We start from the raw sequence: 14909 nt of genomic DNA, 5'->3' as shown, positions 1-14909 counted from the left end.
GCTGGGTGCCTGTAAGCTGACTTCAGTCGTCAGTTAGACTGTGTTTCCTCTGACACATTGGTGCGGCCGGCTTCCGGGTTAAGCGAGCAGCGTGTCAAAAAGCAGTGCGGCTTGGTTCTCGACCTTTGCCGAGTCCATAGGGGAGTTGCAGCGATGAGACAAGATCGTAACTTCTGGCCCATGGCGTCACGTGAATGTTTATCCTGTTTTTTTTTACCCCCTTTCTCCCAAATTTCGTGATATCCAATTGGTAAAGTGCTTTCAATCCAGCATGACTTCTGCTGCATTCAAAACAACTGGAAACTCTGTACTAGGAAATCTCAGACTTCAGTGAGTTCAAGACAAATCGTAACTGAAAAAAAACTAGTTCAGACTGGGAAAATAATTTTGAATGGTCATCCAACTCACAAGAAGGACCGCCACGCCACCTTCCTGTTCAAGTGAGCAGAGTACAACAAGGTGAGTCCGAAAATGTATTGTATGGTGCTGCATACATTATGTAATATACAAGGGAGATATGTACTGTAGCCAAGAAAGTAATACTAAGTGTATGTTGTGTAGTAAACTAGTAGCCCATGTGCCTCACCCTAATAATTTGGTCCCTTTCCCCCTTCTTAACTTAGCCTACTGTTCTGAGTTGGTGGTGCACATGTAGCCTATAGCCTGTTTTAGAGAAATGTAATCATTAAATATTGTAAGAGCTTTCATTGTCTGCTTTTATGCCCCCTTTATTTATTGGTGTACAGGGAGAACACTGAGAACGGCTCATGTTCTGAATTCTGTCGCTGTACATTTCAAAAGTGCTGAACAAATAGTTATATTGACTAGGTCCGTCCTAGTTCGCTCGTTGTCTTAATCGAAATTACGGATTGCCTCTAACAGTTTGTGGGCACCGTTTATCACCGTTATAGTTCAATGACTGTATTGTTTAGTGTTGTGTAGTGTCTTTGCTGGCATGCAACCCCCCCCCCCCAAAAAAAAAGTTTGCCCCACCAAGATTTACATGCTAAAATCTGTTCTGCTCAAATTGAAAATCATTAAACAAAATAATGAGGATTTCTTTCAGCCAGATCCGGGTGAAGGCTGCATTGGATTTCTCTTCATGCAACTCCGTGCATCCAATGGAAATGTTCGCTTTAGGCAATAATGCCGGGACCTGCTTGTGGATTTGACAGCTAATGGAGTTCCACCTCCGGCACAATCGAAACATCTGCAATGCAGATGTCGGCTAAAGCGTATCTGATTGAATCGGCCCCTGGGTGTGAGTCCCACACCCATCCAATGAGGTATACCATCACAGCTGATTGAGTTCCAAAGCAGTGTTTTCATACCTGTCTGGGACGCATGCGAGTCAAGGTTCGAATCCAAGGATTTGGCCCGGTTTCACAAAAGCATCTTAAGGCTAAGTTTAAGGTTCTAACTTCTAATAATTAACTTATCCTTACAATGCCTTTGGGAAACCGGCCCTGGCTCGGTTTCTGCGCTGGCGACCACTTCTCTCCCAACAACAGGTGTCTATTGATTTGTTATTTTACTACTCTACCGTAAGCCATGTTGTCTTGCGTTCTTTTCCTGTTTTTCAGGAAAAACGGACCTAAATCCACTTGCATCCAATAACATCCAATGGAACGCAGACAGGGGAGTACACTCGGTTCAGGCGTCAATATCTTGCAATAATACCGATAAAGTTGTGGTTTCTTCATGAGTTTTTAGGCTATACTTATTCAAATGCAATGACTCTTGTCTAGTTGTTCTTGTGTAGCAACACTGAACAAAAATATAAATGCAACATGCAACAATTTTAAAGATTTTACTGAGTTACAGTTCATATAAAGAAATCAGTCAAATGAAATAAATTCATTAATCTATGAATTTCACATGACTGAGAATACAGATATGCATCTGTTGGTCACAGACATCTTTAAAAAAAGGTAGGGGCGTGCATGGATCAGAAAACCAGTCAGTATCTGGTGTGACCACCATTTGCCTCATGCAGCGCAACATCTCCTTCACATAGTGTTGATCAGGCTGTTGATTGTGGAATGTTGTCCCGCTCCTATTCAATGGCTGTGCGAAGTTGCTGGATATTGATGGGAACTGGAACACACTGTCGTACACGTCAATCCAGAGCATCCCAAACATGCTCAATGGGTTACATGTCTGGTGAGTATGCAGGCCATGGAAGAACTGGGACATTTTCAGATTCCAGGAATTGTGTACAGATCCTTGCGACATGGGGCGGTGCATTATCATGCTGAAACATGAAGTGATGGCGGTGGATGAATGGCACGACAATGGGCCTCAGGATCTCGTCACGGTATATCTGTGCATTCAAATTGTCATCGATAAAATAGAATTTTGTTTGTTGTCCGTAGCTTATGCTTGCCCATACCATAATCCCACCTCCACCATGGGGCACTCTTTTCATAACGTTGACACCAGCAAACTGCTCGCCTGCACGACGCCATACAAGCTGTCTGCCATCTGTCTGGTACAGTTGAAACCGGGATTCATCTATGAAGAGCACACTTCTCCAGAGTGCCAGTGTCCATCAAAAGGGAGCATTTACCCACTGAAGTTCGTTACGACGCCGAACTGCAGTCAAGTCAAGACCTTGGATGAGCATCCCTGAGACAGTTTGTGCAGAAATTCTTCAGTTGTGTAAACCCAGTTTCATCAGCTGTGCAACTGGCTGGTCTCAGACGATCCCACAGGAGAAAAAGATGGTTGTGGAGGTCCTGGCCTGGTGTGGTTTCAAAGTGGTCTGCGGTTGTGAGGCCGGTTGAACGTACTGCCAAAATCTCTAAAACGACGTTGGAAGCAGCTTATGGTAGAGAACATTAAATTCTCGGGCAACAGCTCTGGTGGACTTTCCTGCAGTCTGCATGCCAATTGCAATCTCCCACAAAACTTAAGACATTTATGGCATTGTGTTGTGACAAAACTGCACATTTTAGTAGCCTTTTGTCCCCCGCACAAGGTGCACCTGTGTAATGATCACGCTTTTTATTGAGCATCTTGATATGCCACACCTATCAGGTTGATTGATTATCTTGGCAAAGACGAAATGCTCACAAACAGGGATATAAAATCATTTTGTGCACAAAATTTGAGAAATAAGCTTTTTTTGTGTATGGAACATTACTGGGTTATTTTATTTCAGCTCATGAAACATGGGACCAACACTTTACATGTTGCATTTATATTTTTCTTCAGGGTACATTTTAATCAGACAATGGAACATGCAAGGCAAAAACTTAACAAGTAGACTATTCTACAAAATGTTAAACATTTTTAAAGTCAACAAAAGTGCATATTTTTTTTAAACAATATAAAAAAACGCACAAATAAAATGTAGTGTAAAATTCCATTGGCTTTATTGCTTGAGTATGTATGTACAGGATGTTAAAATAAAGTTGGTACACAGTGCCCTCATTTGGTTGAACAGCCCCACTGCGCCTTCCATTTCCCACCATCTGGCCATGTCAGAGGACGGTACCAAATACCTTTTTATAAACTGGATGGTTCGAGCCCTGAATACTGATTGGCTGAAAGCCGTGGTATATCAGACCATATACCATGGGTATGACAAAACATTATGTTGGTCATCAGTTCATAATAGCAATAAGGCACCTTGGGGGTTTGTGGTATATGGCCAATATACCACGGCTAAGGTCTGTATCCAGGCACTGCGCGTTGCATCGTGCATAAGAACAGCCCTTTGCCATGGTATATTGTCAAAATATACCACCCCCTCATGCCTTATTGCTTAAATAACTAACCCAAGATAGACCACAGCCTGTCATTTCCAATGGGAGCAAATTAATCATAGTGGGCAGAATAAGAAAGGAGGTGGGCAGAGCCAAGCAAGAGCTAGCATGATCCTATTGGCGTGTTCTAGCATGTTTTTGCATATTACCATTAGGGAACGTCTACTCTGAAGTGCGTGTGTGCAATAACTCCATTCGTCCTTGCACTCCTAAACAACTCCCATTTTTATTTATTTTTTATTTTGCAAAGGGTAGTTAGTCCACTCTGTTCGTAACGGTGCATAGAAACTTATTACATAGGTACAAGCATGCATAGCTAATGATTTCAAAACACAAATGTGGCATAAAATAATGCAGATTTCATTCTTTAAAGCAGCAATCAGCAGTTGAAACAAAGCGTACTCCCTGCCCCAGTTTCGGTAAAAAGCTTAGGGATGGGGATGGAGAAATGCAAGGACTGAACATTCATGATATAAATATTAAAGTTAGTTTTAGGCATGTTTTGTGTTTACATCTACTTTGTTTACAAACATTGGTGTAAAACAAGCTTATATTTTGGGGTAGAATGGGGTTCAAGAATTAATGGGTACATAATTTATAAGTCCAAAAATGTATGTAACAACTGCAGATTGCCCCTTCAACAGAAACAATCTAAGCAATTTAACAAAAATGAATATATGAAGGAATATCTAACTAAGAGATTTCTGGGTTTACTAAAGGGTTGGGAGGTTATAAAAAAGCTGATGTACAGAAGAGAATTCAAATTTTGCATGAAACTGAGGCCGGGTGGGACAGACAGGCTGGTAGGGCTACTATGCTTCTAGCCACTGCCACTCCTTCATTCCATCTGTCCATCATTCATTCCTCTGCTCCACGTTTCCAACTGCCTGCCTTCTGAGTGCGCCAGCCTCACTGCTGGAAATATGCTTCTCTCCCTCCTGGCTAAATAAATAGAGGGTGAAAGAGAGAGAGAGGAGACAGAGAAACTGGTAGGTTTGGTTCTAGGTCTAAGACTCTTCCTGTGTTACGACGACGTTGTCTCCGTGGAAGCCTGTGATTCAGTGGGGGCGGTTTCCGAGGCGACAGCTGATTCTGTGGCAGTAGAGGGAACAGTGGCATCAGGGAGGGTCTGCTTCTCTGGGGCGACTGTTGGAAGGGTGAAGGAAGAGAGGTCGACCGGGGGAAAAGATGTTACCCCTGGGGGCAGGAGTGGTAGCTGGGACAGCATGGCAGGCATGGGGGGTAAGGGGGTGACTCCGGGCAGGTTCAGAGGAGGGAGGGGGGCGAGTGGAGGGAAACCTGCAACGGAGCGGGGAGAAGAGAGAGATCTGTAAGTGAACACAGGAACATGTACACTAATACATGTTAACCCCTGGGAGCGGTAACTCAATGTTAACAATAGCTGCTAACATTAGCTGCTGGTAGTATAAACCCGCTGTTCAAGGTGGCGGTAGCCCATTAATACCTGCTAACGACACAGCGCTGAGGTCTGGTAGTGCGCCGAGGTTGAGGTTGGTGAGGTTTGGAAGTAGGGGGAAGCTGCCCGGGAGAGGCATCAGACCTACAATAGCACACAAATAAACATATATATTTAGTCAGTGTAGAAAAGTGTATGATTTGATCGTTTCAATTTGATCATAAACCAAAATTCTGAGGAGAAACGTGTGCTGACCTGGTAGCGTGGTGGCGGGGTTGAAGGTCGTGGAGGCAGGGTTTAGGGGGCTCAGGGAGGGGCTGATAGAGGTGGGCAGCAGGGGAACAGTGGGGAGACCTGGGAGAGAAAGACAAGCCGTCAGCAGGGTTGGGGTCAATTCCATTTCAATTCCAGTTAATTCCAAACACTGAAACTCCAATTCTCTTCAATGCTTTCAATTAGGAAAGTAGAATTGGGTTTACTTTCTGAATTGAAATTGTCCTCAACCCTAGCCATCAGAACAAAAATGCATTGGAGAGAGAGGATCTTTTTTGACCATCCATAGCATTGACTGAGATCATTCATTTCCAATGGGAGTTTGATAGTAGTAGAGGGAGGCCATCTGGAGCAAAGTGAAAAATTATAAGTTTAACCCTGGCGTCACATTCCATTTTATAACCATATTATGTTGCGAAAGAGTAAGAGAGATGAGGTACCTGTCTGAAACTCGCTTGGGATAGTGGGCGGGGCTGAGCTGATTGACAGGCCGGACAGCGAATCCTCGAGCCCCGTGGGGACAGAAGGCATGGCAGGCGGAGGGGTTACAGCTGACAGCTGAACCTGAGCGGGGGAGAGAAATAAGACAGGGAAAAAAAAAAGAGATGAGAGAGGGAGGGAGGAATAGAGAAATATGAGAGAGGGGCGGTTGATGAACAGGTAAGGTCAAGTGCATTTAAACAAGTAATTATTCATTTGAATGAACATCTTTCCTCTCTGACGTGCCCGTCTGAGTTGGGAGTGACATTCGGACATAATGAGCCTCTCATAGCCTTCCCTGATGAGTGGGTGGAGGGGAAGCAAATAAGGGGGGGGGGGTGAATGCAAATAAGTAGACACTTCAAATCGATGGGATACTATTATGAGGCTGACACTAAAGCTACAGTATGGGTACTGTAGACTTGGTCTGGTCATTTCAGCCCTCTAGTTCCAAAATATGTTATTGCAAAAAGGATGACAAAAAAAAAAGCATAAAGTGACTGATTGTCTACCGACCGTCCAGGCAGTTCTAGTTGTTCTGATTCTTGGGTCAAGATCTGGGTTGATACTAACCTGAGTGAATCCATCCTTGAGCGGGCTGATGGGCTCACCACTGGGAAGAGGACCTGGAAAACGGATCTTCTTCCCCTCTTCAAATGGTCGGGTGGGAATTCTGTGCAGGTATCCGTATCCTATCCCACATCCCAAACTGGAACAAGAGAACAGTAGATGATGTCACTTGTCAGACTGAGGTATGTGTGTGTGTATGTGCGCACTGTATGTTTGTTACCTGCCCTCCCCTCCCCAGGCGCTGTTCGGGGTGATGACCACCTCTCTGCAGTTGTCTGTGTCTGTGTTATAGACATACAGCTTCAGCCCCTTCCCTTCATGTGTCTCTATCAGAGAAAACAGGTCCTCCGACTGAGAGAGAGGGAGAGAGGTGGAAGGGAGGGAGAAACTTCAATGACTTATATCCAAATGCTTATTGGCTAGTTTGTGAAGCTCGCAGTCTTTAGTCCTAGAGTAGAACGCACGGTGTAGTTTTGTCACTATACGCACCTCGTTCATAACGGTGTCGGCTCCTATGATGTAATCAGTGTGGGGCCGCAAGCCAGCCAGGGCTGCTGGAGAGTTAGGTTCCACCTCCTGAGAAAGAGAGAGATACCAAGAATTACACCTGCCTGGTATGAGCTAAATTGGGCACACCTTTCGGCTACTGGCTACTCACCAGCACGTGCCAGATGTTCTCATTGGCTCCCTCGAAGCTGCAGAAGCGTATGGAGACTCCCAGCAGGCCCTGGCCACCCCAGAGGTTGCTAGGGATGACGGTGGACTCCCTGAGCTCCAGGGTCTTCGAGGAGTAGACCAGCATCCTGACCGGCTTCTCCACACTGGCCTTCAATAGGTCCTTCAGGGTGTCATTGTCCTTGTTCTGAAACAGAGACAGGATAAATTATAGAATTAGAATGAGTAGAACGGACATCCATTAGAGCCGGGATGGGCAATTGGCGGCCCGCGGACCAATTAAAACTTACTGTTGAGAGTTAGAATAATACAATACACAAGGTGCAATTTAGAGATGTGGTTGTGCATCAACACATTTCTAAATTAGTCGAGCAATCAGCTATCTAAACGTGTAGTAAGCATGATCTAATTGCTGTCCGGGGTGGGGCCAATTGATCATCAGTTATTATCATATAAAAAATGAAGACATTTGCGTCCCACCATATGGCAAAATGTGTAGAATTGCAGGAAGTGAACTTTAAAACGTTATTTTTTTTCTTCTCTCTTCGCTGTCACAAGGGGGCCGCTAAAACGTTTTGCTCACCAGGTGTGGGGGGGTATGGATGTGGGTACACAGACCCACCTCAAAACATTCCGTTTTTTTTTTTGTGGGCCCCACCCCAATTAAAGTTCCCCCATCCCTGAATTTGAGCTATATATCTATCTATCTATCTATCTATCTATATATATATATATATATATATATCTCTCTCTCTCTCTCATACACCAGCATCCTCACCGTCAGTGGGGGTTTGTGTATGTGTCTACAGTTAGTGTGTTGAACATGCTTATTCAACAGCATGTCTACGCATACCAGTCTTTCATTGTTGATGGAGACGATGAAGTCAAAGAAAGGCTCCAGTCCTGCCCGGTGTCCTGGAGAGTTCTCCTGGACCTTGGGAGAAGAAAGAGACATCGTGACTTGTAACAACTGTATTTTGAGATTGAAAGGGAGCAGCTGGAGCAAGGCTTGAACAAGGAGCAGTTACAGGGTAATCACACTACTGCCTGTGCCATGAGGTCCAGTCTTCTTAGCAGAGGTTAGGGAGCTTCACATCACCTTTGAACATTTAGCAGTAGGTATTTATTACAAGCTTCACCTGTAATACCCGAAAGGTTGTCTATCTCAAGATCAATTAGATGCTTGTTACATCAACATATTGATGTGAAGGTTTGAACACGGAGGTCTATACATTCAGGTGGTCAGACAAATGTGTAGAAAGGGGCATGATACTGTGATACTGAGGATTCTGTCAGCAACGTGGCTGCACCTATAAAAGCTATTGTTTTGACAACTAGCTAGCGTTGAGCTGGCTGGCAAGCTCATTCACACCTCGTTCATAGCTGTCTGGCTGTTTTTACAGCTAACCTTGTTTGCGAAACAATACATGCAACCAATAAAACAAACACCTTTCAAACGTTTGAATTGTACAATTCCAAAATGCCACTGTAGCAAATGCTGGGGGAAAATAACGTTAACACTGCTTATTCGTATTAACTACATGTAGGCCAGAATGTGATCCCCGGCCTCTATTTGACCGTGAGGCAACAATTACAGTAGGTCCTGCTGAGGGACCACTACTGCGGATGCTTGCTAGCGAGCTAACATTCGTTGCAGACATAAAAAATAAAACCAAACACATAGCTACCCGAAGAACATGGTAGCCTTCGGATCCTCCTCCCGGTATCTCGGCACTCTGCAATCCCCCCATGACACCCCTAGTATATATCGTATTTAGGGTTTATTGTGAGATATTTTCCTGCTTCGGTAATATTGTTACCCGGTACACGTCGCCCACTCTGCCAGCTGAGCGCTTGTGTTGTTACGTGGCAGACCACCAGGAAATAAGGCTGATGGGAGTTTTTCCTAGCCACAGTTCTGGAATCAGTTTATCCATCCCAAATTCTAATTTATTCACTAGTGGGGGGAAAATGCAAAACTGACATAAGATCAGTGTGTTGGGGCAAGTGTAGGCTGGTGACGTGCGCTGGTGTAGTTCTTCAGGTGCTGCTTTTTAATTGTGATATATGATATTGGTATAAATATAGTGATATGATTATATTGATATATTGATATGAATCATAAAACATAACAAGTATATATGCTGTGAAATGTTCACCTTTTAGATTGATAGTGAATCTAAACTGTCACCGATAAAATACACTACAACAGTGTAATATTATAAACCTTTAATCATAAAACAAAGCTATTTAATATGTTTTCAAGGTTCTACAACTAGATTTTGCTCTTATGAAGTTTACCACTTTAGTTACTGTATCCACAACATGGTTCATTTTCAGAACACATTTACGGAGCACCTCCTGATGAATAACGCAATGCAGGAAAATCATTTTCTGATCTGGGTTCAGCTCAGCTACTTGATCTTGTATCCTTTTCAAAAGGCCAATGTTTTTTCCTGTCAAGTTAGGGCACCCATCAGTGGTCACACTGGATAACTTTTCAAAACTCAGCCCCAGCTTTGCCACACACTTATTAACCTCCTCCAATAAATCTTTCCCTGTGGTTGTGCTCTTCATTGACTGCGCTGAAACAAGCTCCTCTGTAATTTCAAAGTCTGGGGTTATGCCTCGTAAGAATATCAACAAATGCTCTCATCCAGGGCCAAGGAGAAATAAGGGAAATCCTTTACCTTGTCTTTCAACTGTTGTTCCATGTTCTCTGCGATGTCCTCAACACACCATGTCACCTTTTCAAACAGCTCTTTCTTGTCGGGGCAAAGTATTGCTGCAGAGTCAATTAAACATTATTTAATGAATTCGCCCTCAGCGAATGGCTTGCTATATTTAGCAATTTTGTGGACAGTACATAGCGAGTTCTCGCAATTCCGTCATTTGCAGAATGCAGTTTTGTGAAAAGTCCTTGCTGCTTTTGCAACTGAGAAAGCAACTCTATCGATGCACTTGCCCTCTGCTCAGAAGACATATTCCTATATTTCTCTTCGTGCTTCGTCTGGAAGTGTCGGGACAAGTTGTAGTCTTTCAAGACAGTGATGCTCTCTTTGCACACTAAGCACACAGTTTTCCCTGATACCTCAATAAAGAAATATTTCGATGTCCACTCTTGCTGGAACACCCTACATTCATTGTCTACTTTCCTTTTATTTGAAATCTTTGAAAAACGTTTTTTTTTTGCGCAATTTCTAGCTAGCTACTATTTGTAACTGTGACGTATGTGTCAGTCACTGTCTGTCCTCGTGAAGTTGTTATTTATACGTGCCTTCCAAATAAATGTCCCACAATCGGTGGGAGTTAAATTATTACACAAAGGCGAGTATTCATTGGGCTTTTAATTGGAATACCAAATACATTTTTCAAAACTTTAATATCGCTAATTTCTTATGTGATCTGAGCGTGATTCCGCGGGCTGTATTGACGCAGGTCGCGGGCCACATACGGTCCCCGGGCCGGCATTTGCCCAGGCTTGTGTTAGACAATGGAAGTATTAAGAAATGTACCTGCAAAAAAGCAGAGAACCATTCACACAGACCCAATACCTGTGTTTTGGTTACAGGGTCTGTGAAAATGTAGGAATCATGACTAGGTCTTTAGGTGGATTTTATTTTACAATGTTTTTTTCCCCCTACCCCTTTAAGAATTTTTTTTTTTTTTAATTAGAACCTTTATTTAACTAGCAAGTCAGTTAAGAACAAATTCTTATTTACAATGACAACCTACCCCGGCCAAACCAAGTGTCACGAATCCCACCGAAGGTGGCTCCCCTGCCTGCTCGGGCGGCGGTCGTCGTCGCCGGCCTACTTAGCCGCCCCTGATCCCTTTTTCCTTTTCGGTTGGTATGTCTTATTGTTTGCACCTGTTCCTTATTTGTGTCTGTTGATTGATGGTTATTTAAGCCTGTTTAGCCCACCTAGGTTTGTACGGGATTATTTTCCTCAGAGTGCTTTTTTGTTGGATGTGCTGGCGATCTGCCTGTGTTATTTTCTGTGCGAACTGTGGACCCGTTGTATAGAGGTTGGGCACTTCGTTATTCACGCCGGTTGTGTTGGCGTCGACCGTTGTCGTACAATAAGGAATAAACACATTTTTCTTACCTCTGCTCTCTGCGCCTGACTCCTACCACCACTCCTAGCAATCGCTGACACCCAGACAACGCTGGGCCAATTGTGCACCGCCCTATGGGACTCCCAATCATGGCCAGATGTGATACAGCCTGGATTCAAACCAGGGACTTTAGTGACTCCTCTTGCACTGAGATGCAGTGCCTTAGACCGCTGCGCCACTCAGGAGACATACAAAAAGCTGGTATAAAAATGCAGGCATGGTTAATTAGTGGGATTTTGGTCTGGGGATAAGTGATACACAGACCAAAATCCCACTAATTTACCATGCCTGTTATTTTCTACCAGTTTACAAATTACAAAGGGAAACCCAGCTGCGAGCTGCTCAGTGATGCAAACCTATCAGACAAGCTAAATGCCTTCAATGCTCGCTTCGAGGCAAGCAACACTGAACCATGCATGAGAGCACCAGCTGTTCTGGATCACTGCGGGATCACAATCTCCGTAGCCGATGTGATTACAAAGGAAGACCCAGCCGTGATCTGATGTGAGGCCCGCCAACGACCCAAAAGATTGGGAGATCTTGCTCTCTGAAGCCGACTTGAGTTTTTAATTAGGTCAACATCCACAAGGCCGATGGTATTCTAGGGCGTGCTCTCAGAGAATGCACAGAACAGCTGGCAGGTATATTCACAGTCATTTTCAACCTCTCCTTGTCCCAGTCTGTAATCCCCATGTTTTAAGATGACCACCATCATTTCTGTTCCCAAGAACTCTAAGGCTTCATGCCATAATGACTACCACCCTGGAGCACTCACATCTGTAATTATGAAGTGCTTTGAGAGGCTGGTTATGGCAACCCTTTGGCTACAATTTCCATGCCCCCCCATCCGTCTGTTTAAGATAGAGCATGGGCTGCGTCTCAATCCACCGTATCTGCCAATATCATTGTTCCTCAGCTGCGGTAAAAGGTGGCAGAGCTAGAGCGTAGTTTGTAAGACCATGAGACATCCTGAAAATCGTTCTTCTCACGACAACGTCTGTAGCGTTCGAACGGTTTGGGCTACACACTAATATAGCTTAGGACCCTGGGACAGGACTGCCTCCCTCTGCAACTGGATCCTGGACTTCCTGACGGGCCGACCCCAGGTGGTGAGGGTAGGCAACATCACCTCTGCCACGCTGACCCTCAACACGTCGTTGCTCACGACTCCAACACCATCATTAAGTTTGCTGACGACACGATGGTGGTAGGCCTGATCACTAACAAAGATGAGACAGCCTATAGGGAGGAGGTCAGAGACCTGGCAGTGTGGTTCCAACGTCAGCAAGACAAAGGAGCTGATCGTGGACTACAGGAAATGGAGGGTCGAGCATGTACCCATTCACATCGACGGGGCTGTAGTAGAACAGGTTGAGAGCTTCAAGTTCCTCGGTGTCCACATCACTAAGGATCTATCATGGTCCATACACACCAACAAAGTTGTGAAGAGGGCACAACAACGCCTCTTCCCCCTCAGGAGGCTGAAAGGATTTAGCATGGGCCCTCAGATCCTCAAAAAGTTCTACATCTGCACCATTGAAGGCATCTTGATTGGCTGCATCACTGCTTGGTATGGCAAGTGCTCGGCATCCGACCGCAAGGCACTACAGAGGGTAAGGATCTCTCATGGTCCATACACACCAACCTAAAATAGTTAAATAGTTAACCAAATAGCTACCCGGACTACCTGCATTGACCCATTTTGCATCAACCTTTTTGGCTCATCAAATATACGCTGCTGCTACTGTCTATTATCTATCCTGTTGCCTAGTCACTTTATTCTAAGTTATACAGTGTATTCGGAAAGTATTCAGGCCCCTTGACTTTTTCCATATTATGTTACGTTACAACCTTGTTCTAAAATGGATTAAATCGTTTTTTTCCCTCATCAATCTACACACAATACCCCATAATGAAACACAAGCAAAACATTTTTAGAAATCTATTCAGACCCTTTTTTTGTATTTCACCCCCTTTTTTGATCTTGTCTCATCGCTGCAACTCCCCAACAGGCTTGGGAAAGGCGACCCGCCAAACCGCGCTTCTTAACACCCACCTACTTAACCTAGAAGCCAGCTACACCAATGTGTTGGAGGAAACACAGTTCAACTGATGACCAGTGTCAGCCTGCAATTGCCCAGCCCGCCACAAGAGCGCAATGAGCCAAGTAAAGCCCCCCAAGCCAAACCCTCCCCTAACCCAGACAATTGTGCACCGCCCTATGGGACTCCTGGTCACGGCCGGTTGTGACACAGCCTGGGGTCTGTAGTGACGCCTCAAGCACTGCAATGCAGTGCCTTAGACCGCTGCGCCACTCGGGAGGCTGTATTCAGACCCTTTACTCAATACTTTGTTGAAGCACCTTTGGCAGTGATTACAGCCTCGAGTCTTCTTGGGTATGACGCTACAAGCTTGGCACACCTCTATTCGGGGAGTTTCTCCCGTTCTTCTCTGCAGATCCTCTCAAGCTCTGTCAGGTTGGATGGGGAGTGTCCCTGCACAGCTATTTTCAGGTCTCTCTAGAGATATAGCCAAGTTATCGTTACTCATTGTGTATTTATTATAACTTTTATTATTACGTGTTATTACTTTTCTATTATTTCTATATTTTCTCTCTCTATGCCTTGTTGGGAAGGGCCCGTAAGTAAGTACTTCACTGTTAGTCTACACCTGTTGTTTTCCGAAGCATGTGACGAACACAATTTGATTTGGCAGGTAAATTCATTAACCATTCCATTGTTTAACACTTCCTTCATTTGAACTGCAACCAGCACCCATGATGGTAAATAAGGGTCTGTTTGAAACGGGGTCATATAAACATTGCCTTATATTTTTTACAGGTAACATACCCATTTCAGACAGAAAATGTGGTATCTGTCTGCTCTCTCTCTCTGTGTCTCTGTCTCTCTCTCTCTCTCTCTCTCTCTCGCTCTACTGTATGGCTGTCTCCTCCATATTCATTAGTTATTATTGTTATTGCAGGCTTGGAACACCTGCTTCCAAATTACTGCTGTAATGACCAATTACAGTCCAGACTATATTAACACTTTCTACTGTGTGCGAGCTGCTGATAGGCTTTTTGGTTACCGTCAACATAGAACATTCAATGGAATTCCAAATCAACAATTGAAAAGTGGAATTCATTGTCAATGACAATGTTTCTGTTCTTGAATAGGAATCTCAATTCACTAGACATCTATATATCTTCATTACTCTGAGGTAGACGTCAGAACTACACAGGGTTCCTTATTCGGCAATTGGCACACTTGAGTACCTCTGATTGACGTGCGGTCTAGAGCCACCACCAGGGGGAGTCATGCCGCATCACGCCACTCAGATGGGTGGCTGACAGCCATAGGGAGTGGAGAGGAATAAAGGTGGAGGAGAGTAGGCTGATTTAAAAGGAGAGGAGAGGAAGAGAGGTGAGGAGGCTGAGAGAAGATGTGGAGCTGTCAACAGCTCATCAGGCAGCGGTAGACAGCTGGGGCCAACCAAATAATTTCCCTGGGTGATTAGGTGTGTGTGTGTGATAGCATAAGGGCAATTGGGGTGATTACCACTGAGATTTTGGAGCTGGAGAGAACACTGTGGGTAGGACACAGAGG

General features: G+C 44.4%; 1 protein-coding gene across 1 annotated transcript; it reads right to left on the bottom strand.

Moving 5' to 3' along the window:
* Nucleotides 1–3355: 3355 nt before the first annotated feature.
* LOC115169438 (Golgi reassembly-stacking protein 2) lies at nucleotides 3356–9062 on the bottom strand. Its single transcript, XM_029725051.1, has 10 exons — nucleotides 8874–9062; nucleotides 8039–8119; nucleotides 7169–7372; nucleotides 7000–7086; nucleotides 6731–6861; nucleotides 6514–6649; nucleotides 5901–6024; nucleotides 5443–5541; nucleotides 5236–5331; nucleotides 3356–5069 (listed from the first exon to the last, which is right to left on the bottom strand). Exons 1-10 carry the CDS (start codon nucleotides 8934–8936, stop codon nucleotides 4795–4797), a joined length of 1296 nt encoding a protein of 431 aa, XP_029580911.1. The 5' UTR covers nucleotides 8937–9062; the 3' UTR covers nucleotides 3356–4794.
* Between the last annotated feature and the right edge of the window lie 5847 nt (nucleotides 9063–14909).

This window comes from Salmo trutta, chromosome 31 (assembly GCF_901001165.1).
Source record: "Salmo trutta chromosome 31, fSalTru1.1, whole genome shotgun sequence".
In the NCBI taxonomy this organism is placed as follows: Eukaryota; Metazoa; Chordata; class Actinopteri; order Salmoniformes; family Salmonidae; genus Salmo; species Salmo trutta.
Note: the sequence above shows the minus strand (reverse complement) of the source record. Positions and strands in the feature narration are given on the sequence as shown.

Excerpts from the sequence above, each read along its gene's own strand:
- LOC115169438 (XM_029725051.1), bottom strand. The coding sequence starts at position 8,936 with ATGGGGGGATTGCAGAGTGCCGAGATACCGGGAGGAGGATCCGAAGGC. Across the intron at positions 6,862-6,999 it reads CCGACACCGTTATGAACGAG|TCGGAGGACCTGTTTTCTCT; the intron begins GTGCGTATAGTG and ends CCTCTCTCTCAG. Across the intron at positions 6,025-6,513 it reads TCAAGGATGGATTCACTCAG|GTTCAGCTGTCAGCTGTAAC; the intron begins GTTAGTATCAAC and ends TCCCCCGCTCAG.